We start from the raw sequence: 25220 nt of genomic DNA on the forward strand, positions 1-25220 counted from the left end.
ACAGGGCAGTAAACTATCTCCAGTCAGTCTGTTTTCATTCGAGTACATCAGGACAAGTTCAGTTCACGTTCACCAGGAATCACAGCAGGTCCCACCCGTCCCTGCAGACCCCAACACCGCTCCTGTGCAGGGTCCCCAGGAGCAGTAAGCACAGAACAAGAAACCTCCCTTCCAAAGAAGGCCCACAGCTGCTCTTCCAACGAGCTGCATAAGCAGCAGCTGAGAACAACCTCTGCTGTAGCTGCACCAGGCTCTGCTGTCTGCAGAAGGAGAGCAGCTCCTAAATGATCCCCAGCCCTACAGACACAGCCCAGGGCAGTGATGAGGAACCACCAGAGTGCAGGGACACCTGGCCATTCAGTTGAAGCTGCTGGGGAGAAGGACAGAGGACCAGCAAGAGACAAATCAGACAAGAGAGAAGACAGAGGAGCTGAGAGAGAAACAAACACACAGGGAAAAGGACAGAGAGATGAAGGCAAAAAGGGACAATGAGCTGGGATGAGACAGGGAGGAAGAACCAGCAGGGCTGATGAGCAGGACAGAGGGATGGGGAGGGGGGAGGAGGAGAAGCAGGAAGGGGCTGTGAGCACCTTGGTGCCACCCTCGCCACCCTTGGCCACCGCCACCGCCACCCCAGTGACCATCACGGCTCCACCAATGAACTGGAATGATGGCACGGGGCGTGCGTGTGTCTCTGGGGTCCCTGTGGCCAGCTGTGTGTCCCACGGGTGTGTGTCTGTGCTGGGGCACGTATCCCATGGCTGGCATGGCCAGGACAAGCACGTCTGCAGGATGGAGCTGCCCCAGCCTCCCTGCTCCTGTGCTGGCTCTGACTCGTGCCCATGACCCAGCCCGTCTGCACATCCCAGCAGTCTCTGTGACCCAGGCCATCCATGTCCCAGCCTATCTCTATGTCCCAGCCCACCCCCGTGTCCCAGTCCATCTCCATGTCTCAGCAGCCTCTGCGCCCCCACCTGTCCAGGTTTTGGTAAAAACAAGTTTCTCTTTTAGTGAATTTTGCCTGTCAGCCAAAGCCTTCATGTCAGCTGCATTTTCCTGGAGAACCAGACACATGTTTTGGCAAACCCAGCAATGCAATGGAAACTTATTGACAAGCACAGATGGACATCTCGCGAGAGGGGCAACGAGAAACCGGTGACCAACTGTGTATAACATTCCGTTCACGTGAATACTTCATATAAAAGTGGGAGATCACGAGGATCTCGTCCCTTTTTCCCTTCCCTTTTGCCTTTTTCCTTCCCTTCTGCTTATGGCCGACATTAGGAGAGGACCTTGCTGGTCGTCCCTGCGAACGGAGGCCAGTGAGAGACTGAATCCAGCTCCGGTTGGCTGCAGAGTCTGATCCAGGACTTTGGGTGCTGGCTCTGCAGTTGCTGAGACTTACAAGATGGGTTTAGTATATTTGTATTATTTTCTCTGTTCTCATCAGTAGCATCAGTAAAACATCTTGAACTTTTCCAACTCTCTCCCCTCTGTGCTTCTTCCCCTCCCGATCGCCTGTGCTGAGTGGGAAGGGGGGAGAGGGAGGGGCAAAAGGGGAAAGTGGGGGGGAGAGGAGGTTGACAACACATCTGCCAGGGTTTGATTGTCACCCCGCAATCTTAACCCTCGACAGGGACGGACATGGGGACAGAGGGACAGAGGGACAGAGGGACGGATGGACGGACAGAGGAAGGGACAGAGGGACGGACACGGGGACAGAGGGACGGACAGATGGATGGACAGACTGACCGTTACATGGGGACACCGGGGACAGGCACATGGGGACACTGGGGACAGGCACATGGGGACACTGGGGACAGGGACATGGGGACACCAGGGACAGGGACATGGGAACACCAGGGACTCTATGGGACACCCAGGGACAGTGGGGATAGTGGGGACACCAGGGACAGTGGGGACACCGGGGACAGCAGGGACACCCAGGGACACTGGGGACACCGGGGACAGCAGGGACACCCAGGGACAGTGGGGACACCCAGGGCCACCAGGGATACTGGGGACACCAGGGACACTGGGGACAGTGGGGACAACAGGGAGAGCAGGGACACCCAGGGACACTGGGGAGAGCAGGGACAGTGGGGACAGGAGGGACACCCAGGGATGCTGGGGACAGTGGGGACAGCAGGGACAGCAGGGAGAGTGGGGACACTGGGGAGAGCAGGGACACCCAGGGACAGTGGGGACACCCAGGGACAGTGGGGAGAGCAGGGACAGCGGGGACAGTGGGGACACCCAGAGATACCCAGGGACACTGGGTACAGTGGGGACACCCAGGGACAGTGGGGACACCCAGGGACACTGGGGACAGTGGGGACACCCAGGGACAGCAGGGAGAGCAGGGACAGCAGTGACACCCAGTGACAACAAAGGGACACCACAGGGATACGCAGGAGAGAACACAGGGACACCAGAGGACAGCGGGGGACACCACGGGGCCACTTGGGGACACCGGCAGACACTGGGGGAACACCACAGGGACACCATGGGACACCACAGGGACACCTGGGGACACCAGGGTCACCTGGGGACACCACAGGACACACAGGGACTCCCAGGGACACCATGGGACACCCAGGGACAATGCGGGGACACCTGGGGGACACCTGGGGCCACTCACTGGGGTCCAGGCGCAGGGACTGCTGGGCCGGGTACCACTGGGGATCTGCAGGACAGAGGGGACAGCGGAGGTGGCACCGCGGGGACACGGATGGCGGGGACAAGGGGGGGTCCCCAGGATGTCACAGTGGGCCCTGAGGACAAGGGGGGGTCCCCATAGTGTCACAATGGGCCCTGGGGACAAACGGAGTCCCCATAGTGTCACAATGGGCCCTGGGGACAATGGGGGGTCCGGACGGTGTCACAATGGGCCCTAGAGACAAAGGGGGTCCCCAGGATGTCACAATGGCCCCTGGGGACAATGGGGGGTGCCCAGGATGTCAGAACGGGCCCTGAGGACAAGGTGGGGTCCCCATGGTGTCACAATGGGCCCTGGGGACAAAGGGGGATCCCCTGAAAGTCACAATGGGCCCTGGGGACAAAGGGGGTCCCCAGGATGTCACAATGGCCTCTGGGGACCATGGGGAGTCCTGGGATGTCACAATGGGCCCTGGAGACAAAGGGGGTCCCCAGGATGTCACAATGGGCCCTGGGAAAAAGGGGGGGTGTTGTGACATCACAATGGGCCCAGGGGACAAGGGGGGGTTCCCTAATTGTCACACTGGGCCCTGGGGACGAAGGGGGGGTCCCCATAGTGTCACAATGGGCCCTGGTGACAATGGGGGTCCCCATGGTGTCACAATGTGCCCTGGGGACAATGGGGGGTCCTGCGATGTCACAATGGGCCCTGGGGACAAAGGGCGGTCCCCAGGATGTCACAATGGGCCTTGGGGACAATGGGGGGTCCTGGGATGTCACAATGGGCCCTGGGGACAAAGGGGGCTCCCCAGGATGTCACAATGGGCCTTGGGGACAATGGGGGGTCCTGGGATGTCACGATGGGCCCTGGAGACAAAACGGGGGGTCACCATGGTGTCACAATGGGCGTGGGGACAAAGGAGGATCCCCTGAAAGTCACAATGGGCCCTGGGGACAATGGGGAGTCCTGGGAAGTCACAATGGGCCTTGGGGACAAAGGGGGCTCCCCAGGATGTCACAATGGGCCCTGGGGACAAAGGGGGCTCCCCAGGATGTAACAATGGGCTCTGGGGACAAAGAGGGGTTCCCCACGGGGCCACAATGGGCTCTGAGGACAAGGGTGTCCCCAGGATATCACATGGGTCCTGGGGACAATGAGGGGTCCTGGGATGTCACAATGGGCCCTGGGGACAATGGGGGGTCCTGCAAAGTCACAATGGCCCCTGGGGACAATGGAGGGTCCTGGGACGTCACAATGGGCCCTGGGGACAAAGAGGGGTCCCCTGAATGTCACAATGGGCCCTGGGGACAAGGGGTGGTCCTGGGATGACACAATGTGCCCTGAGGACAAAGAGGGGTCCCCTGAATGTCACAATGGGCCCTGGGGACAAAGGGGGGGTGCCCAGAATTTCACAATAGGCCCTGGAGACAAAGAGGGGTCCCCTGAATGTCACAATGCTCCTTGAGGACGAGCGGGGTCCCCACAGTGCCACAATGGGCCCTAGGGACAAACTGGGGTCCTGGGATGTCACAATGGGCACTGGGGACAAAGGGGGACCCCATGGTACAACAATGGGCCCTGGGGACAAATGAGGTCCCAAGGATGTCACAATGGGCCCTGGGGACAAAGGGGGACCCTAGGACGTCACAATCGGCCCTGGGGACAAGGGGGTTCTCCTCAATGTCACAATGAGCCCTAAGAACAGAGGGGGGTCCCCAGGATGTCACAATGGGTCCTGGGGACTACGGGGGGTCCTAGGACGTCACAATGGGCCCTGGGGACAATGTGGGTTCCCTTGAAGGTCACAATGGGCCCTGGGGACAAAGGGGTTCCCCAGGATGTCACAAAGGGCCCGGGGGACAAAGGGGGTACCCAGGATTTCACAATGAGCACTGGGGACAAACGGGGGTCCCAGGATGTCACAATGGGCCGTGGGGACAAGGCGGGGTACCCATGGTGTCACAATGGTCCCTGGGGACAATGAGGGGTCCCCTGAATGTCACAAAGGGCCCTGGGGACAAGTTGGGTCCCCATGGTGTCACAATAAGCCCTGGGGACAAAGGAGGTCCCCATGGTGCCACAATGGGCCCTGGGGACAAAGGGGGTCCTGGGACGTCACAATGGGCCCTGGAGACAAAGGGGGTCCCCAGGATGTCACAATGGGGCCTGGGAACAAAGAGGGTCGTGGAATGTCACAATGAGCCCTGGGACAATTGGGGATCCCCAGGATGTTACAATGGGCCTTGGGGACAAAGATGGGTCACATGAATGTCACAATGTTCCCTGGGGACAAAGGGCGGTCCCCAGGATGTCACAATGGGCCCTGGGGACAATGGGGGTCCCCACGGTGTCAGAACGGGCCCTGGGGACAAAGTGGAATCCTGGAATGTCACAATGGTCCCCAGTGACAAAGGCGGTCCCATGGTGCCACAATGGGCCCTGGCGACAAAGGGGGTCCCCAGAATGTCACAATGGGCCCTGAGGACAAAGTGGGGTCCTGGGACATTACAATGGGCCCAGGGGACAAGGGGGTCCCCAGGATGTCACAATGGGCTCTGGGGACAATGGGGGTCCTAGGATGTCACAATGGGACCTGGGCACATAGTGGGTCCCCAGGATGTCACAATGGGCCCTGGGGACAAGCGGGGTCCCCAGGATGTCACAATGGGCACTGGGGAAAAGGGGGGTCCCCATGGTGCCACTATGGGCCCTGGGGACAAAGGAGGTCCCCACAGTGTCACAATGGGCCCTGGGGACAAAGGAGGTCCCCACAGTGTCACAATGGGCCCAGGGGACAAAAGGGGGACTCCAGGATGTCACAATGGGCCCTGGGGTAAATGGGGGGTCCTGGGACGTTACAATGGGCCCTGGGGACAAACGGGATCCTGGGATGTCACAATGGGCCCTGGGGAAAAGGGGGGTCCCAGGATGTCACAATGGGCCCTGGGAACAACGGGGGCTCCTGGGATGTCACGATGGGCCGTGGGGATAAAGGAGGTCCCCATGGTGTCACAATGGGCCCTGGGGACACAGGGGGTCCCCAGGATGTCACAATGGGCCCTTGGGACAAAGGGGGTCCCCATGGTGCCACAATGGGCCTTGGGGACAACGGGGTCTCCCCAGGATGTCACAATGGGCCCTCAGGACAAGGGGGGTCCCCAGGAGGTCACAATGGGCCCTGGGGACATGGGGTATCCCGACGGTGTCACAATGGGCCTTGGGGAAAAAGGGTGGTCCCCAGGATATCTCAGTGGGCCCTGGGGACAATGGGGGGTCCTGGGATGTCACAATGGGCCCCAGTGACAAATGGGGTCCCCATGGTGTCACCATGGGCCATGGGGACAAAGGGAGTCCACAGAATGCCACAACGGGTCCTGCGAACAAGTGGGGTCTCCACGGTGTCACAATGGGCCCTGGGGACAAAGTGGGGTCCCCAGGATGTCACAATGGGTCCTGGGCACAAGGGGGTTCCCGACGGTGTCACAATGGGCCCTGGGGACAAAGCGGGGTCCTGGGATGTCAAAATGGGCCCCAGTGACAAATCGGGTCCCCATGGTGTCACAATGGGCCCTGGGGACAAAGCGGGGTCCTGGGACATCACAATGGGCCCTGGGGACGAAGAGGGGTCCCCAGGATGTCACAATGGGCTCTGGGGACAATGGAGGGTCCTAGGATGTCATAATGTCCTCTGGGGAGAAAGGAGGGGTCTCCACAGTGTCACAATGGGCCCAAGTGACAAAAGGGGTCCCCACGGTGCCACTATGGGCCCTGGGGACAAGGGGGTCCCCCGGATGTCACAAAGGGTCCTGGGGACAAAGAGGGTGCCCAAGGTGCCACAATGGGGCCTGGGGACAAAGGGTGTCCCCAGGATGTCTCAGTGGGCCCTGGGGACAATGGGGGTGCCCACGGTGTCACAATGGGCCCTGGGGACAAGGGGGGGTCCCCAGGATGTCACAATGGGGCCTGGGGAAAACGAGGGGTCCTGGGATGTCACAATGAGCCCTGGGGACAAAGGGGGGTCCCCATGATGTCACAATGGGCCCTGGTAACAATGGGGGGTCCTGGGATGTCACAATGGGCCCCAGGGACAAATGTGGTGCCCATGGTGTCTACAATGGTCCCTGGGGACAAAGTGGGGTCCTGGGACGTCACATTGGGCACTGGGGACAAAGGGGGTCCCCATGGTGCCACAATGGGCCCTAGTGACAAAAGGGGTCCCCATGGTGCCACAGTGAGCCCTGGGGACAAAGGGGGTGCCCAGGATGTCACAATGGGCCCTGGGGACAATGAGGGGTCCTGGGACGTCACAATGGGCCCTGGGGACAATGGGGAGTCCCTTGAATGTCACAGTGGGTCCTGGGAACAAAGGATGGCCCCCAGGATGTCACAATGGACCCTGGGGACAATGGGGGGTCCTGGGATGTCACAATGGGCCCTGGGGACAAAGGGGGTCCCCACGGTGCCACGACGGACCATGGGGACAATAGGGTCCCCAGGGTGTCACAATGGGCCCTGGGGACAAAGGGGGTCCTCATGGTGCCACAATGGGCCCTTGGGACAAATGGGGTCCCCAGGATGTCACAATGGGCTCTGGGGACAATGGGGGGTCCTGGGATGTCTCAATGTGCTCTGGGGACAAAGGGGGGGTCCCCACGGTGTCACAATGGGCCCAAGTGACAAGAGGGGTCCCCACGGTGCCACTATAGGCCCTGGGGACAAGGGGGTCCCCCGGATGTCACAATGGGCCCTGGGAACAATGTGGGGTGCCCATAGTGTCACAATGGGTCCGCAGTGACAAGGGGGGCCCCACCCTGTCACAATGGGCCCTGGGGACAAAAAGGGTCCCCAGGATGTCACAATGGGCCCTGGGGAAAAGGGGGGTCCCCTGAATGTAACAATGGGCCCTGGGGACAAAGGGGTCCCCACGGTGTCACAATGGGCCCTAGGGACAAAGTGGGGTCCTGGGATGACACAATGGGCCCCAGTGACAAAGGGGTTCCCCAGGATGTCACAATGGGCACTGGGGAAAAGGGGGGTCCCCATGGTGCCACTATGGGCCCTGGGGACAAGGGGGTCCCCCGAATATCACAATGGGCCCTGGGGACAGAGTAAGGTCCTGGGCTGTCACAATGGGCCCTTGGCACAATGGGGGGTCCCCAGGATGTCACAATGGGGTCTGGGACAAAGAAGGTCCCCAGGATGTCAGAATGGGCCCTGGGGACCAGAGGGGGTCCTGGGATGTCACAATGGGCCTCAGTGACAAAGGGGGTCCCCATATTGCCACAATGGGCCCTGGGGACAAACAGGGTCCCCAGGATGTCACAATGGGCCCTGGGGACAAGGGAGGTCCTCAGGATGTCAGAATGGGCCCTGGGGACAACGGGGGGTCCTGGGACGTTCACAATGGGCCCTGGGGACAAGGGGGTCCCCAGGATGTTCACAATGGGCCCTGGGGACAAAGGGGGTCCCCACGGTGTCACAATGGGCCCTGGGGACAAACTGGGGTCCTGGGATGTCACAATGGGCCCTGGTGACAATGGGGGGTGCCCATGGTGCCACAATATGCCCAGGTGACAAAGGGGGTCCCCAGAATGTCACAATGGGCACTGGGGACAACGGGGGTCCCTAGGATGTCACAAAGGGCACTGGGGACGAGGGGCTCCCCAGGATGTCACAATGGGCCCTGGGGACAATGAGGGGTCCTGGGATGTCACAATGGGCCCCAGTGACAAATGGGGTCCCCATGGTGTCACAATGAGGCCTGCGGACAATAGGGGGTCCTGGGATGTCAAAATGGGTCCCCAGTGACAAGGGGGGTCCCTATGGTGTCACGATGGGCCCTGGGGACAAGGGGAGGGGTCCTGGGATGTCGCAATGGCCCATGGGGACAAAGGGATTCCCCAGGATGTCACAATGAGCCCTGGGGACAAAGGACGTTCCCACAGTGTCACAATGGGCCCTGGGGACAAAAGGGGGACTCCAGGATGTCACAATGGGCCCTGGGGTAAATGGGGGGTCCTGGGACGTTACAATGGGCCCTGGGGACAAAGGGGATCCTGGGATGTCACAATGGGCCCTGGGGACAAAGGGGGGTCCCAGGATGTCACAATGGGTCCTGGGCACAAGGGGGTTCCCGACGGTGTCACAATGGGCCCTGGGGACAAAGCGGGGTCCTGGGATGTCAAAATGGGCCCCAGTGACAAATGGGGTCCCCATGGTGTCATCATGGGCCATGGGGACAAAGCGGGGTCCTGGGACATCACAATGGGCCCTGGGGACGAAGAAGGGTCCCCAGGATGTCACAATGGGCTCTGGGGACAATGGAGGTTCCTGGGATGTCACAATGTCCTCTGGGGACAAAGTGGGGGTCTCCACGGTGTCACAATGGGCCCTGGGGACAAGGGGGTCCCCCGGATGTCACAAAGGGCCCTGGGGACAAAGAGGGTGCCCATGGTGCCACAATGCGGCCTGGGGACAAAGGGTGTCCCCAGGATATCTCAGTGGGCCCTGGGGACAATGGGGGTGCCCACGGTGTCACAATGGGCCCTGGGGACAAGGGGGGGTCCCCAGGATGTCACAATGGGGCCTGGGGAAAACGAGGGGTCCTGGGACGTCACAGTGAGCCCTGGGGACAAAGGGGGGTCCCCATGATGTCACAATGGGCCCTGGTAACAATGGGGGGTCCTGACATGTCACAATGGGCCCCAGGGACAAATGTGGTGCCCATGGTGTCTACAATGGTCCCTGGGGACAAAGTGGGGTCCTGTGACGTCACAATGGGCACTGGGGACAAAGGGGTCCCCATGGTGCCACAATGGGCCCTAGTGACAAAAGGGGTCCGCATGGTGCCACAGTGAGCCCTGGGGACAAAGGGGGTGCCCAGGATGTCACAATGGGCCCTGGGGACAATGAGGGGTCCTGGGACGTCACAATGGGCCCTGGGGACAATGGGGAGTCCCTTGAATGTCACAGTGGGTCCTGGGAACAAAGGATGGTCCCCAGGATGTCACAATGGACCCTGGGGACAATGGGGGGTCCTGGGATGTCACAATGGGCCCTGGGGACAAAGGGGGTTCCCCACGGTGCCACGACGGACCATGGGGACAATAGGGTCCCCAGGATGTCACAATGGGCCCTGGGGACAATGAGGGGTCCTGGGACGTCACAATGGGCCCTGGGGACAATGGGGAGTCCCTTGAACGTCACAGTGGGTCCTGGGAACAAAGGATGGTCCTCAGGATGTCACAATGGACCCTGGGGACAATGGGGGGTCCTGGGATGTCACAATGGACCCTGGGGACAAAGGGGGTTCCCCACGGTGCCACGACGGACCATGGGGACAATAGGGTCCCCAGGATGTCACAATGGGCCCTGGGGACAATGAGGGGTCCTGGGACGTCACAATGGGCCCTGGGGACAATGGGGAGTCCCTTGAACGTCACAGTGGGTCCTGGGAACAAAGGATGGTCCTCAGGATGTCACAATGGACCCTGGGGACAATGGGGGGTCCTGGGATGTCACAATGGGCCCTGGGGACAAAGGGGGTCCCCACGGTGCCACGACGGACCATGGGGACAATAGGGTCCCCAGGGTGTCACAATGTGCCCTGGGGACAAAGGGGGTCCTCATGGTGCCACAATGGGCCCTTGGGACAAAAGGGGTCCCCAGGATGTCACAATGGGCTCTGGGGACAATGGGGGGTCCTGGGATGTCACAATGTGCTCTGGGGACAAAGGGGGTGTCCCCACGGTGTCACAATGGGCCCAAGTGACAAGAGGGGTCCCCACGGTGCCACTATGGGCCCTGGGGACAAGGGGGTCCCCCAGATGTCACAATGGGCCCTGGGAACAATGTGGGGTGCCCATAGTGTCACAATGGGTCCGCAGTGACAAGGGGGGCCCCACCCTGTCACAATGGGCCCTGGGGACAAAAAGGGTCCCCAGAATGTCACAATGGGCCCTGGGGAAAAGGGGGTGCCCGGGATGTCACAATGGGCCCTCAGGACACGGCTGGGTCTCCATGGTGTCACAATGGGCCCTGGGGACGAAGTGGGGTCCTGGGATGTTATAATGGGCACTGGGGACAAGGGGGGGTCCTGGGACGTCACAATGGACCCTGGGGACAAGTCGGGGTCCCCAGGACATCACAATGGACCCTGGGTAAAAAGGGGGTCCCCACGGTGTCACGATGGGCCCTGGGGACAGGGTGGGGTCCCCACGGTGTCAAAATGTGTCCCCAGTGGCAAGGGGGGTCCCCATGGTGTCAAGATGGGCCCTGGGGACAAAGGGGGGTCCCCATGGTGTCACAATGGGTTCCCAGTGACAAGGGGGGGTCCCCATAGTGTCACAATGGGCCCTGGGGACAAAGGTTGGTCCCCTGAATGTCACAATGGGCCCTGGGGGCAAAGGGGGGTCCCCAGGATGTCACAATGGGCTCTGGGGACAATGGGGGTTCCCCAGGATGTCACAATGGGCCCTGGGGACAAGGGGTTATGGGGTTGTGTTAGGGGGTTGGAGGATTAGGTGGTGCAGGATTTGGGGGTGCAAGGCTGGGGGAGCAGGATTTTGGGGGGCCTGATTTGGGGCTACAGAGTCTGGGTGTGCAGGTTCCAGGGGTGCAGGATTTGGGGGTTCAGGGTTTAGGGGTGCAGTGGTTTGGAGTGCAGTGTTTTGGGGTGCAGGGTTTGGGGAAGGATGATATGGAGGTGCAGGGTTTAGGGTGCAGGATCTTGGGGTGCAGGGGTTTGGGGTGGGGGGCTTGGTAGGGCAGGATTTGGGGGTGGAAATTTTATTGGGTAGGGCTGGGGGTGCAGGATTTCGGGGTGAAGGGGTTGTGGGGTGCAGGGTTGTGGGGTGCACGGTTTGGGAGATCGGGACGTGGGGCTGGAGGATTTGGGGGTGCAGTGTTTGGAGCAGCAGGATCTGAGGGTGCAGACTTGGGGGGTGCAAGATTGGGGGTAGCAGGGTTTTGGGGAGCAGGGTTTAGGTCAGCAGGATCTTGGGGTGAAGGGGTTTGGGGTGAAGGGTTGGGTTGGACAGGATCTGGGGTGCAGGTTTTTAGGGTGCAACTTGTGGGGGGTCAGGATTTGGGGTACAGGGTTTCGGTGTGCAGGGTTTAATGGTGCAGGGTTTGGGGGTGCGGGTCTTGGGGAGGCAGAATTGGGGGTGCAGGTTATTGGAGTTAAGGGATTTGGGGGTGCAGATTTTGGGTGTTCAGGACCTGGGGGTGCAGGATTTGGGGATGTAGGTTTGGGGGGGCAGGGCTTAGGGTTTCAGTATCTTGGGTTGAAGAGGTTTGGGGGGAAGGGTTGTGTACGGCAGGATTTGGGGGTGCAGGGCTTTGGGCTGAGGGTTTGGGGGTGCAGGGTTCGCATGTTCAGGAACTGGGGGTGCAGGATTTGTGTTTGCAGGTTTGGGGAATTTTGCGGTAAAGGATTTGGGGTGCAGGGTTGGGGGACGCAGGATCTGAGGGTGCAGCGTTTGGGGTGCAGAGTTAGGGGCTGCAGGATCTGGGGTGCAGGGTTTGGGGGGCACTGTTTTGGGGGGAAGGATTTGGGGGATGCAGGGTTTAAGGGTTTAGAATTTGGAGGTGTCGAATTTTGGGGTGCAGGAGGTGTGGGGTTTGGGGTTGCAGGATTTGGGGGAGAATGGTTTGGGGGTGCAAGACTTGAGGGTGCAGGGTTTGGGGGTTTGGGGCATGGGGCTGGAGGATTTGGGGGTGCAGGATTTGGAGTGCAGTGTGTGGGGGTGCAAGATCTGGGGGTGTACGAGCTTTGGGTGTGGGATTTGAAGGACAATGATTTGGGGGTGCAGGGATTGGGGGTGTAGGGTTTTGGGGTTGCTGCGTTTGGAGATTCGGGATGTGGAGGTCAAGGATTTAGGGGTACAAGGGCTGGCTGCAGGATTTGGGGTACAGGGTTTGGTTGCAGGAATTCGGGTGCAGGGTTTGAAGTGCAGGGCTAATAGGGGCAGGATTTGGAGGTGCAAGATTTGGTGGTCTGGGGTACTGGGGTGCAGGGTTTTGGGGTGCGGGATTTGGGGGTGCAGGTTCCATGTCTTTAGGAACTGGGCGGGGAGGGTTTCTTGGTGCGGACCTTTGAGTGCAAGTTTGAGGGGCCTTGATTTTGGGGTGCATGGTTTGGGGGGCAGGATTCCGGGTGAAAGGTTTTGAGGTGCAGGACTTGGGGGCGCAGGTTTCACACGTTAAGGAACTGGGGCTGCAGAGGTTGGGGGTGCAGCGTTGTGGGCTGCAGGGTTGAAGGGTGCAGGATTTAGGGGTACAGGTTTTGGGGGTGCAGGACCTGGGGGTGCAGGCTGTAGGGATCAGAATATGGGGGTGCAGGGTTCTGGGGTGCAGGATCTGGGTGAGCAGGCTGTTGGGGTACAGAACCTTGTAGGTCAGCGTTTAGAGGCAGGATTTGGGGGTGCAGGGCTTTGGGGTGAGGGGTCTGGGGTGAGGGGTTCAGGTGTTCAGCACCTGGGGGTGCAGGACTTAGGGGGTTGGAGGATTTGGGGGTTGGAGGATTTGGGGGTGCAGGGATATGGGGTGCAACTTGTGGGGTGCAGGGTTTTGGGTATAGGGTTTTGGGGTGCAGAGTTTTGTGGGGGAGGATTGGGGGAGCAGGGTTTCAGGGTGCAAGGTTCAGTGGTGCAGGGTTTTGGGGGTGCAGGGTTTAGCGCCAGAATTGGGGGTGCAGGGTTTGGGATTGCAGGGTGTTGGGGGAAGGGTCTGGGGATACAAGATTTGGGGTAGCAGGGTTTTGGGGAGCAGGGTTTCGGGGTCAGGCTTTAGGGGGACAGGGTTTGGGGGGCAGGGCTGGGAGGGATGATTTTGGGGTGCAGGGTTTAGGGCAGGAGGATCTTGGGGTGAAGGGGTTTGGGCTGAAGGGTTGGGTAGGACAGGACTTGGGGTGCACGATTTTAGGGTGCAACTTGTGGGGGCAGGGTTTGGGGTCCAGGAGGTTGGGGGTGCAGGGTTTGGGGTGTAGGATTTAGTGGAGCAGGGACTGGGGGTGAAGGTCTTGGGGAGGCAGAATTGGGGGTGCAGGTCTTGGGGAGGCAGAATTGGGGGTGCAGATTTTGGGTGTTCAGGACCTGGGGGTGCTGGATTTGGGGATGTAGGTTTTGGGGGGTAGATTTTGGGGTGCTGGGTTCGGGACATGGGTCTGGAGGATTTGGGGGTGCAGGGTTAAGGGGTTTAGGATTTTGGGGTGCACAGTTTAGGGTGCACGTTCTGGGCATGTATGATTTGAGAGTGCAGGGCTTTGGGGTACAGGATTTGGGGTGCAGGGTTTTGGGGTCAGGATCTGGGGGTGCAGCATTTTGAAGTGCAGGGTTTGGAGGAGGGAGGTTTTGGGGGGGAAAGATTTGGTGGTTCAGGTTTTGGGGGTGCAGTTTTAAGAGGGTGGAGGATTAGGGGTGCAGGATTTGGGGGTTCAGGATTTGGGGCTGCAGAGTATGGGAGGGAAGGATCTGGGGCTTCAGGATTTGGGGGTGCACTGTTTGGGGGTGCAGGGTTTAGAAGTCAGGTCTCAGAGTGCAGCGTTTGGGGTGCAGGGGTTTGGTGGGAAATTTAAGGTTGCAGACTGTGGGGTGCACAGGACTGGGGCACAGGATTTGGGGGTGCGGGGTTTCAGGGTTCAGGATTTGGAGGTGTGGAGGTTTGGGGTGCAGGGGATGGGGGTGAAGGATCTGAGGCTGCAGGGCGGTGGGGGAAGGATTCACCCCATGCTCCTGCACCAAGGCAGATGGCGAAGACCTGAACTCCCCCAGCCTGTCTCACCTTCAGCTGCCGTCGAACACGCTCTATAAAAAACTTCCAGCAAGTCTCCCTGGAGTCCACCAGCCCTCGGCCTTTGACTTCATTCCTCACGCTGTTGATTATGTTTTCTACTTCATCATCGGGGAAGAGATCAGGGATTTCACCTGAGAAGAAGGCAGGTTTGGGTTTACTGGTCTGGATTTTGTTGCAGTCGCAGAGCAAAGTGAAGCAGGTGCCTCCCTCTTCAGGGCCTTGGGGAAAACCCTTCCTTGAGAAAAATCGTTGTGCCAGGCGCCCATAGGCCCCAGCAGCAGCAAAGTGGCACAGAACATCATTCTGCTAAAAAATAAGCCCTTGTGAGAGCAACATTTCTCATAAAAGTATGAGCTAAACAAACACAGAATAAAGCCAAAGTACAGAAAGTCCATTTTTGTCAGATCGACAGTGCTGATTAGATTACAAAAAAAAATCGCAAATACCTAATATGCTATACACAATAATGAAATAATTTCAGTTTTGCAAATCAATTCGTTACCTGTACCGTTCCTGCAGCTGTTCAATGCCATTGCCAGTGCTGGTAAAATAACTCCCACATCACCAAAACATTTTAAAAGTCAGAAATCTTTTAAAAACTTTTTAAAGTTAATAGTTATGCAACTGATTGCCAAAAACATAACCAGCCAATTTTTCTTTTTTTTCTGGTTACTTAATTTATCACCTATTCACTTCCCTTCTGGCTTCTGATTTGATTGAAATCATTATTATTGAGTGAGATACTGTCAATATGAGCACTAATTACTTAGGAAAATACACTAATCAGATATCTGCTTGTTTATAAGAGAGTCTAAAATATATATTCTGTTCTAGCTCCTTAGGTGATGGAAAGAAGTGAAACAAGTAAGAAAAACAAGCCTGCAGAGAGCGGGAAGCAGCCAGAGCCCTCAGGCAGCACCCGCTGGGTGGCACTAGGTCACGTTTTGGGAGGTCATAGAACCACAGAACGTCCTGACATGGACAGGACCCCCAAGGATCATGGAGTCCAACTCCTGTCCCTGCAATGACAACCCCACAGTTCACACCGTGTGTCTGAGGACATTGCCCAGTCTCTCCTTGAACACTGTCAGGCTGGGGCCGTGACATCGCCCTGGGAGCCTGTTCAGTGTCCAGCACCTCTGGGTGAAGAACCTTTTCCTCATGTCCCACTGACCCTCCCTGGCACATCTTCTGCCATTCCCTGGGTTCTGTCACTGTCACAGAGAAGAGCTCAGCCCTGCCCCTCCTGCTCCTGCTGAGGAACCTGCAGCCCCATGAGCTCTGCCCTCAGTCTGCTCTGCTCCAGCTGAACAAACCCAGGGACTTCAGCCGCTCCTCATACGGTTTCCCCTCCAAACCTTCACCAGCTTCATGTCCCTCTGGACACCCTCCAGTAGCTTTATCTCCTTTTCTCCTGTGTCCCCAGCCCTGCACACAGTGAATGCTGCAGGTGAGGCCGCCCCAGCACAGAGCAGAGCGGGACAATCCCCTCCCTGCCCGGCTGGCCGTGCTGTGCTGGATGCACCAGGACACGGGGCCCTCTTGGCTCCAGGGACACTGTTGGTTCATGTTCAACTTGCCACTGACCAGAACCCCCAGAGCTCTCCATGGAGCTGCTCTCCAGCATCTCGTCCCCCAGTCTGTCTGTACAGCCAGGGTTGCTGTGTCCCAGGTGCAAAATCTGGCACTTGCCCTTGTTACACTTGTCATGGTCCCTCCCATGGTCCCTTCCTCAGTCCTCAGTCCAGCCACAATTCTGAGCTGCCTCCCCAGACCCTGAGTGAGGACTTCTGATCTGTCCCCTCTTCCCCACATAGCAGCTACAGGAAAATGTGACACCTTTCTGAACCACCGCAAAATGACCTGGACATCCCAAACCAGGCTGCTTGGCCTGCCCCTTGCTGCAGGACACTGCAGAGCTTCACTTCATGTCATGAGATATTTGTGCCATCTACACAGGTGACAGGAGCTACTCACCAGCCTCCACAACAACCCCTGTCTTTACTCCTGATTACAAATTTATCACAGGCAGAGATTGTTTGCTGCTCAAACCATCTGGCCAATTTACAGCCACATATGTCAACTCTGGAGTTTCGCACAAACTATCGCTTCCCTGTGCTTTCAACTCTCCAGTCCTCACCATGCACAGAGGTCACCCGAACCAGCTGGAGTCTTCCCACTCCTGACTCATAAATAAGGAAAAAAGCATCATGCAGTTGGTAGCAGTGATTTTCCAGGGACTCTGGGGAATATGCCCAGGCTGGGTTACCCCCTGCGGTCACGGTGACACAGCCGCACGCTCCCATGTGCGCTGTAGCTGCAGTGCGCCCTGCATGGGGAGTGCTCCACCACACATACTCATGCCATGTTCTGCAGCGAAACAGAGCATCTGTGTGTAGGCTGGCTATTCTGCAATTGTTTGGGCAAGCAACAACTCAAAAACTTTAATGGAAAAACAAAGAGGAAAAGGACTGCAATGGGACAAGCAGCTAGGTGACGCACACAGACACGGTCATTTGGTGGCTTTGTACCATCCACCAACTTGCAGTCAAATATTCCAGCCAGGAAAAACCTTATTAGGTAACTAGAGTGTGGATGCATGAGATCCACAGGTCAAACTCTTCATCTGTTGATACATTCCTTGGGCTCTGTCCTCAGCTGCAATGTCACAACAGACACGTCTCTTAACTGTAGAGAGTATACCATGAAGTACGGAAAAACTAGGTACACAACATCAGAGAAAGAAAAACTATCAGATGATGGAGTACATCCTCACAAAGGAGACCTTATCATGGCTTTTAGTCCAGAACTTAACCCACATATCTTCTAGCTCACTTCATATATTGCCCTTCTGTATATTCTAAAACCACAGATGCTACCATGAGCACAACCACACTGAGAAGGGGGAAAGGGGAAATCAAGCAATGACAGAGGTACCTGATGCTAAGAAGTCACTCACCAGCACCAAGAACTGCTCATCTGCCACTTGAGCGTCGGTCATCAGGAACACGATGCCTATGTTCTTCACACCGGCTTTCAGGTACAGGTTTGCCAGGTCTGCCTGGACGTTGAAAAGCAAGAGGACTTAGGGGGTGCACCTCCATTCTGCAAAACTCAGGTAGGTACCACATCTACAAGCAGGAGATTTCAGAATCTTCCCATTAACCAAGAATAAAGCAATGGCAATTAATTAGCGTGAAACTGCACTTTGGCCACTCTCCATCTTCATGGCTGAGTCTGCCAGGTTATATGGGGGAGTCTATCGCTGTCATCATTGTAAGACTTTACCCAGTAAGACTTGACGTTACGGCCAGGTCTGTGTAACACAAAAAAAAAGAGAAAGAAGCCCTGGCCAGCACCGCTACACACAGGGAAATGCTTGTAGCTGGAACACCTGGAGGTCAATGGATGTGGCTAAAGATATCAGTGCAGTCCCCGGTTGTGGAGGCTGCCCTGGGAGTTCAGAAAGGCTTACTGTGGGCACAATAAGTCACTATACGGGGACATTAAAGCACCACAGGGACTGGGAGGGACAGCAGCCACTGAAAATGTTGGACCTTGGTGTCCCCATGCTGTAGATTTCTCTGATTTCACAACTATACCTGAATTTTCTTTTTTTTTCTGAGGTGCTGCAACACATTTCTTTCTGCTTGTGAAGAAAGGAGAAGGACACCTTGTGCAAACAGGGATGTTTTCAGTTTTATTCCTTTCCAGAGTCTGAGCAGGGACTCGCCCTTCAGTGTCCCACTCAGTGCAGTGATGCTGACAGAGAAACTGCTCATATGGAAAAGCTGTTTCACCTCAAAGGGGACAGTGTCCTGATGAAGGACACAGTGTCCTCCTGATGAAGGACACCAACTTCTTGAAATCCAAGTTGTTCATGAGATGGGAAAAACGCCATCATCCCGCTCAAACTCCATCATTTCCTTCCTGCCCCTCCAAGCAGGATACAAGGCATGCGGGAGACACTGAAGGAATTTACTGGCCTGTGTTCCAGAAACTTTCTTAGAAATTCAGCAAATACACACGCTCCCTCAAAAAGAATCATTTGTTACTTCCATCACTGGAAATTTGAATTAGATCAATTATAACAGCACGAGGGGCCAATGCCAGACAGGGTAATCTGTCACCATCCTGCTCTTCCATATCTAAGAAAAAAAGATGACTCCATATTTCATAAACTCTTTGAAAATGAATAGAGAGTGAAGGGAACATCAAATTATCTTCCACCTCCACAGACAGAAGTAAAGACATGCTTTGAAAACAAGTTTATTAATGCTGGTTTCAAGCTATATTCCTAGATGGGAGCACAGGTTTTCTCAATGAATAGGCAGGTAGGAGCTAGAAAATTGTACGAGTGGGGCTGAAGAACACAGAGGAAAGTTGAAAATACCCAATGGATGGAGGATCAGGCTTGTGTGACGTGACAAAAACATGACAAAAACAACCTGTACACAACTACAGGTCATCAGGCCCTGCCTCTGATGGGGAAGGAAGGCAAGGGTTCATTGGCCATCGCATCTCCCGAGCAGAATGGCGTGAAGTTACTGAGGTTGTGATTTTTACAACATTTCTGATGAGAATCCTTTTGCCAGCAGCTAAAATACTTGAAAATCATTTCAACGATATTTTACAATGTTGATTTGTAACTTCTGTGCTCACTAGCCTGCGCATAGATATAAGCACAGGCACCTGTTCTCTATAGTGAACCATCCACCATCCCCTCAGTCCCTCCCTCATACAAAATCCTGGTGGAAGGACTGGATACGACTTTGGAACTCTCCTCCTGCTCTCTCCTGCTCCTTTTCCACCTCCAAATCACTCCACAACAGGCACCTCACAGATGAGCTAATTACCACATCTTGGTTTAATTAGAAATAATAGTCAAATACGGTTTCTTGAACAAGCATTAACTGAATGTCCACACCAGGGGTTTATCATCGGAGCCCAGCGCTGACTCTGAGCCTTGGGCTGGGATGTTGTTGGGTCTGGCCAGCTCAGAGGGCTGGCAGGGGACATCAGGCCTGTCTGCACCCCACAGATGTGTTGGGAAGCACTGCTCCTCTCTGCAGTCCCATATAGTCTCTGGAGCTTTTTACTGTCTTCACAATGGCGTCATTCAACACGCAACAAGACAGAATCACAGGATCCCAGCCTGGTGGGGGCTGAAGGGACCTCTGCAGATCCCCCAGTCCAAGCCCTGCTCACGCAGGGTCACAGAGCAGATCACACAGGTGGGTCCAGGCGGGTTTCAATGTCTCAGAGAAGGAGACTCCACACCCGCTCTGGGCAGCCTGGGCCAGGCTCTGGCACCTCCCAGCAAACAAGTTTCTCCTCATGTTCAGATGGAGCCTCCTGTGTTTCAGTCTGTGCCCGCTGCCCCTCACCCTGGCGTTGGGCACCACTGAACAGAGTCTGCTCCATCCTCTGACACCCACCCTGAGATATTGATCCATTGATCAGATCCCTCCCAGCTCAACAGCCCCAACTCTCACTGAGTCTTTCCTCATCAGAAAGATGCTCCAGACCCCTCAGCATCTTTGTCTCCCTCTGGTAATTCCTTGTCCTTCTTAAATTGGGGATCCCAAAGTTTTCAGGGCAAGTTCTGCTTTTTATTCCCTTCCGCTCCACCTCAGCCCCAGGAGTCACCCACCTTCAGGTCAGGGATCCCGTACCCTTTCCTCAGCGTGATCTGGAAAAGCTCCAGGGAGCTGATGAAGGCCGCCAGCCTGGTCAGGCTCTGCTTCCCGCTTCCACCCACGCCGACCAGGAGAGCGTTCCCTCGGGGGGACTCCAGGATCCGGTTGATGCGGCAACTAAATTGAAGCATATAAAATCTGTCATTAATAAGAGTATTTTTCTTGTTCTCTGCCCACTGCTTTTCAATATATATTTTAATCACTAGGAAACCGTAGTCTGAATGGGATGAAAAATGTCAATCTAAGAGACATGTCAGCAATCAATCCCCATCTCTGCTGAGGCCCAAACAAAGGACGTAGCTGATTAAAAAAATAGTTTGGTGGCGATTCAAACTGTGTCCAATATTTTTCCACCTGCCAAGTCCTGCTGGATAGAAATATTTTAAGGTGAAGGCCTGGATGTCTTTGCAGGGAGGACACGGGAAAAAACACATTACATGGACATGCAAATAGTGAGAACAGAATTCATGGCTCTGGTGCACCTCTCCAGTGAAGGTTCCTCTTCACAAAGCATTTTGGGTTCATGTTCAGGTGAAGGGTCCTGCTATGCATTAAAGCATATTCATATACATCTGGAATAGCATAATACCTGTCTGGAAAATACAGTCCAACATTATTTATCCAAGCCACCATTAAGAGTGAGATTTTGTCACACTTAAAATGAACTTGCTATTGTTTTTCAGGTCTGTTCACTTGTCCTTGAGAGTTGCACAGTGAGCTCTGCCCCCAGTCTATTCTCTTTAAGCAATTGCTGACATCCCCACGTTAAAATCCCAAGTGAGGGAGGTTTAGAGGATCCTACCTGTGAAAACCTCACTGTCAGGTGTCTGAAATGCAAGCACCATTCCCCTCTTGACATCACTGCCTTTATTCAACTCACTTAACTGAGTATTTTCCTAGACTAATCTAATTAATTTTTCAAATAAGACTGCAAGAAATACTGTACTGCTTTATTACAACTCAAGCGTCTTATGATCTATGTGCAGACTCCCACAGATTGTGAAATTAAACCCAGAATAGCAATCCAGCTTGTGTGGAGACCTGGAATGTTCCTGCTTTTCATTCTCTAGCTGGCTGCCCCCAAAAGCAAGGGCACGGGGTGTGCGTTGGGAATGGGCACCATGAGCCCCGGGTCAGGAGGTGACTGACCCATATCCCCCACCTCCCCACATACATTAACTCCCTTACTTTTTTTTCCCAACAGAAACTTCACAACAAATTCAAGATGTCATCCATAAGCTGTTGGAGATGGAATAATTTGTGTGTTTCAGCAAAACGCAATTTCCAAATGCGCTGAATCGAAATCACTCAGCTCCAGTGAAAATCATGCTGAATACTCAAACCTCGCCTTCCCGATTACTCACAATATTAACTGGAGGGATACTGACAGGTTTTGTTGAAAATCCCAATTTATGTAAAGTGCAAAAGAAGCACAAGATTAAAATTACTGTCACCTTTCTGCAAGCAGAAACACCAATGGACATCAGGTTGCATATGACTCATTAATACAAAGAAGTAAATGCCCAAACTATAAGGGAAGCCATGCCCCAGCACAGCCAGCACGCTGCACCGCAAAAGGAACAGATTGCTGAGCTCTTAGAACAGAACTGGTTAAACAGCTAGTTAAAAGGAGTAGAAATTTATATATATATATGTATTTTTTTAATTTGCATGAGAGTAACTGCATTAGGTTACCAGGTCCAGCAAACCTGAAATCACCCACACAAGCGTGCAGCAGGACAGCGGCTTCCTTCTAGCTTAGTCACAAACCTGCTCTTCATGATACAATGTTTCCAGGCAAAATCAGTTAAAACTATGATTTACAGGGGAGGTTCATCTTCAGAAATTATCTGAGGCCAGGTCTGCATTTCAGCCCCCAAAAATCAGACCACACCTGGAATATTGTGTCCAGTTGTGGCCCCTCCGTTCCAGAAGGACAGGGAACTGCTGGAGAGAGTCCAGCGCAGCCACCAAGATGCTGAAGGGAGTGGAGCATCTCCCGTGTGAGGAAAGGCTGAGGGAGCTGGGGCTCTGGAGCTGGAGAAGAGGAGACTGAGGGGTGACCTCATTCATGTTTACAGATATCTAAAGGGTGAGTGTCAGGAGGATGGAGCCAGGCTCTTCTCGGTGACAACCAGCGATAGGACAAGAGGCAATGGGTACAAACTGGAACACAGGAGGTTCCACTTAAATTGGAGAAGAAACTTCTTCATGGTGAGGGTGTCAGAGCCTGGCCCAGGCTGCCCAGGGAGGTTGTGGAGTCTCCTTCTCTGCAGACATTCAAACCCGCCTGGACCCCTTCCTGTGGAACCTCAGCTGGGTGTTCCTGCTCCATGGGGGGATTGCACTGGAGGAGCTTTCCAGGTCCCTTCAACCCCTGACATTCTGGGATTCTGTGATTCTGTGGAATTCCCAACAAGCATTTAAATCATGTATAAGAGCTGGAGGTACGTGTCACGATCCATACCACAGGCATGTAAATAGCTTCATAATGATCAACGGAGGCTCGCTATTTTCATATAGTCCCACGTGTCCAGTTTCCACAGGGAATCCAGCTGGACCTCCAGGCATCGGAATGCAAGCAGGCTTTCCAAAGGATCCAGGCAATTTAAGTGCCTCAGTCCATTCAAACTAGTAGCCTGAATTCACGTAATCTCACATTATATACATTTGAAAATCCCACTGAGAATTGTGTAAACGTGCCTCTAACCCAGTTGTGAAAGCATTTAGGGACATCCTGGTGTAACTAGTTCTGTGGCTGGCTGTCAAGTGAAGACAAAAAGCACTTGATCCATGTCATGTACAATAAACGTCTGTGCCGTATGCAGAGCATCAAGGGCCAAAGATGTAACAGCAACCAGACTTCAAACGACCAGCAGCATGCTGACCCTCCATCCGACAGCCCCGCATCCTCACAGTGTCAAAAGATCCCCCCAGCAGCAGCTGGAGAAGCAGGGCAGTATTTGTGCAGGACACACCACGTGGGCAGATGAAGCTTCTGCACACCTCCAGCTCCTTCTGCTCTAATAATGGATACCGACATCCTCCAGAAACCTCCATGGAAACAATCTGCATGGATAAAAGCTACAATGAGAGCATAAAGACAGAAAACTCCCTTACACGTGGCACATGGCGTCCTCAAACAGCACCAGGCTCATGGCAGCGTTGACTTCGTTGTAGCTGCCCAAGGCTTCCACAAGGATCTTGTTCAGCTCCTCCCAGGTCGGAACTGGCCTGTAGCTGGGTTCTCCAACGCCTTTAGTGAAATGGCAATAAATGTTCATTCGCTTGGTCTGCTCTAAAGTTTCCTCAATGTCCTGTCAAATTTAAAAATAATTTTTAAAAAAGGTATATAAGAAGCAAAGGAGAAAACACTGCAGCTCTATGTCATCTTTCCAAGTGAAGCACAGTGTTCCAAAAAATGTCCATATAGCTGCACCTGTGTGTTGAAAAAGGGGAAAGAGCGACAAAAGGGAAGGAAAGGGAAAGGATAAAGCCCCAATACTTGCTCTGGACCTTTTGTAAATCACAAGAACTCATCACCTTAAGAAAATGTGAGCACAAGAAAAGCCCCACAGCAACAGCTACAGCATGACACTGTTGCATGGACAATGATTAACAGCCAGAGGAAAAAGCACTGTCTGCGTTACTGTGATATTTGCAGGACTCCAATGGCAACACTGCCGGGTGATGACAGGACTGAAGCAAAGCAGGTCTAGAGCTTCCATTAGGAAGATATTTTGGAAAAAAAGGAAAGCACTAGGGATTTGTGCCTGCATCTCACTTTACTCCCACCAAGACTGGGGATCTGACTCTTTTGCTTTTGCCACAAGACTCAAGACATTTAAATAAAATAATTTAATTAATTCACAGAGCCGAAATCTCCTCTCCCTGGTGCCCTTAGGGAGAGCATCGTTCACCCAAATACCAACATTGGCAGCCCAGGAAGCAGTTGACAGAGATTTTGCTCCTGGTGTCCCACCAAGAGCATCACACTCCCTGCAAGTGAGAGACTGGCAGACCTTGGGTCAAACTTCTCTTGCCCAAGGAACCTTTTTCCTGTAAGCACGTACGTTATTATCAGAGTTATGAACCTCAACACTTACGTCATATAATTTCTTCACCGTCTCCAGCTGGATTTTATCAAAGGTACCATAATCCTTTTCTTCAACCATCTTATCCCGGTAGACTCGGTTTGACTCGTGCAGGTAGAGTTTCACCAGGTCTTGGGGGTGCTGCAGACATTCCGGGGTAGAGAACAGAAGGCCCTGTGGGGTGCAGAGACCAGCAGTAAACCCCACCTTGACCTGAAGGGCCTGATGTCTCCCCAGCATCCAGGCTGAATGGGGCTGAATCACTCAAAATGCAGAGTTACTGTAACAACCTGCAAATAAACTTCTGAAGAAGCCCCTGGAGAACGTGCCCTTCGTTACCTCCAATTTCCCAAAGCAATTGTATATATTACACCAATTTTAATAGCCAAAGTGCATCCCCAGCGCAGCCTGATCTCCAAGAGTGCGTAGGGTCAGACACCAGCCCGACGGGCGGGTTTCTGCATCCCAACACCACAGCACGGCTGCTTTGTCAAGAAGAAGATAGTTTGGACATCTTAGCGGTGATCATTTTTTTCTAAAATCAATTAATTTTAATTAGGTGCATTCTGGCTGCAGGAAATATTAGTTTCTGTCTGCTTATCACAGCATGTTTACCATGAACTCTATTAAAATGCATAAAAGAATTATATTTCAAAGAGGTGTCACCTATTACTAAGCCTATTAACAGCACCCAGGGTTTTCAATGGCATGTATTAAACAGACAGTTTTTATTCCTAACATCTAATTATTTACACACAAAACATAAAATGTATTAAAAGCAATGTAAAGCAGGCCATCTCAGCTCGATGGATCATGGCTCAAATCATTTGGGTTTCACATTTGTCATTACAGCTGTCAAGCTGTTATTTTATTTATTTCAGAGAAAAGATAGTGAGAAGAGCTGATGACTCAAAGAGAATAAGGTGAAACCCATCAGGTCCTAAAAAAAAGTCACTCTAAAGACACTCCAAGCCA

General features: G+C 54.5%; 1 protein-coding gene across 1 annotated transcript in view; it reads right to left on the reverse strand.

Moving 5' to 3' along the window:
• Positions 1-1529: 1529 nt before the first annotated feature.
• Positions 1530-25220, reverse strand: part of LOC136106378 (dynein axonemal heavy chain 9-like) — a gene marked incomplete at its 5' end in the record, with an annotated part of 97355 nt that continues 73664 nt past the window's right edge. Inside the window, 6 exons of the mRNA XM_071813641.1 lie at positions 1530-2686; positions 14441-14583; positions 17390-17513; positions 20106-20268; positions 23272-23468; positions 24258-24419. Of these exons, the coding sequence (XP_071669742.1) occupies positions 1610-2686; positions 14441-14583; positions 17390-17513; positions 20106-20268; positions 23272-23468; positions 24258-24419 (1866 nt within the window). The remainder of the gene's footprint in view (positions 2687-14440; positions 14584-17389; positions 17514-20105; positions 20269-23271; positions 23469-24257; positions 24420-25220) is intronic.

This window comes from Patagioenas fasciata, chromosome 11 (assembly GCF_037038585.1).
Source record: "Patagioenas fasciata isolate bPatFas1 chromosome 11, bPatFas1.hap1, whole genome shotgun sequence".
Lineage (NCBI taxonomy): Eukaryota > Metazoa > Chordata > Aves > Columbiformes > Columbidae > Patagioenas > Patagioenas fasciata.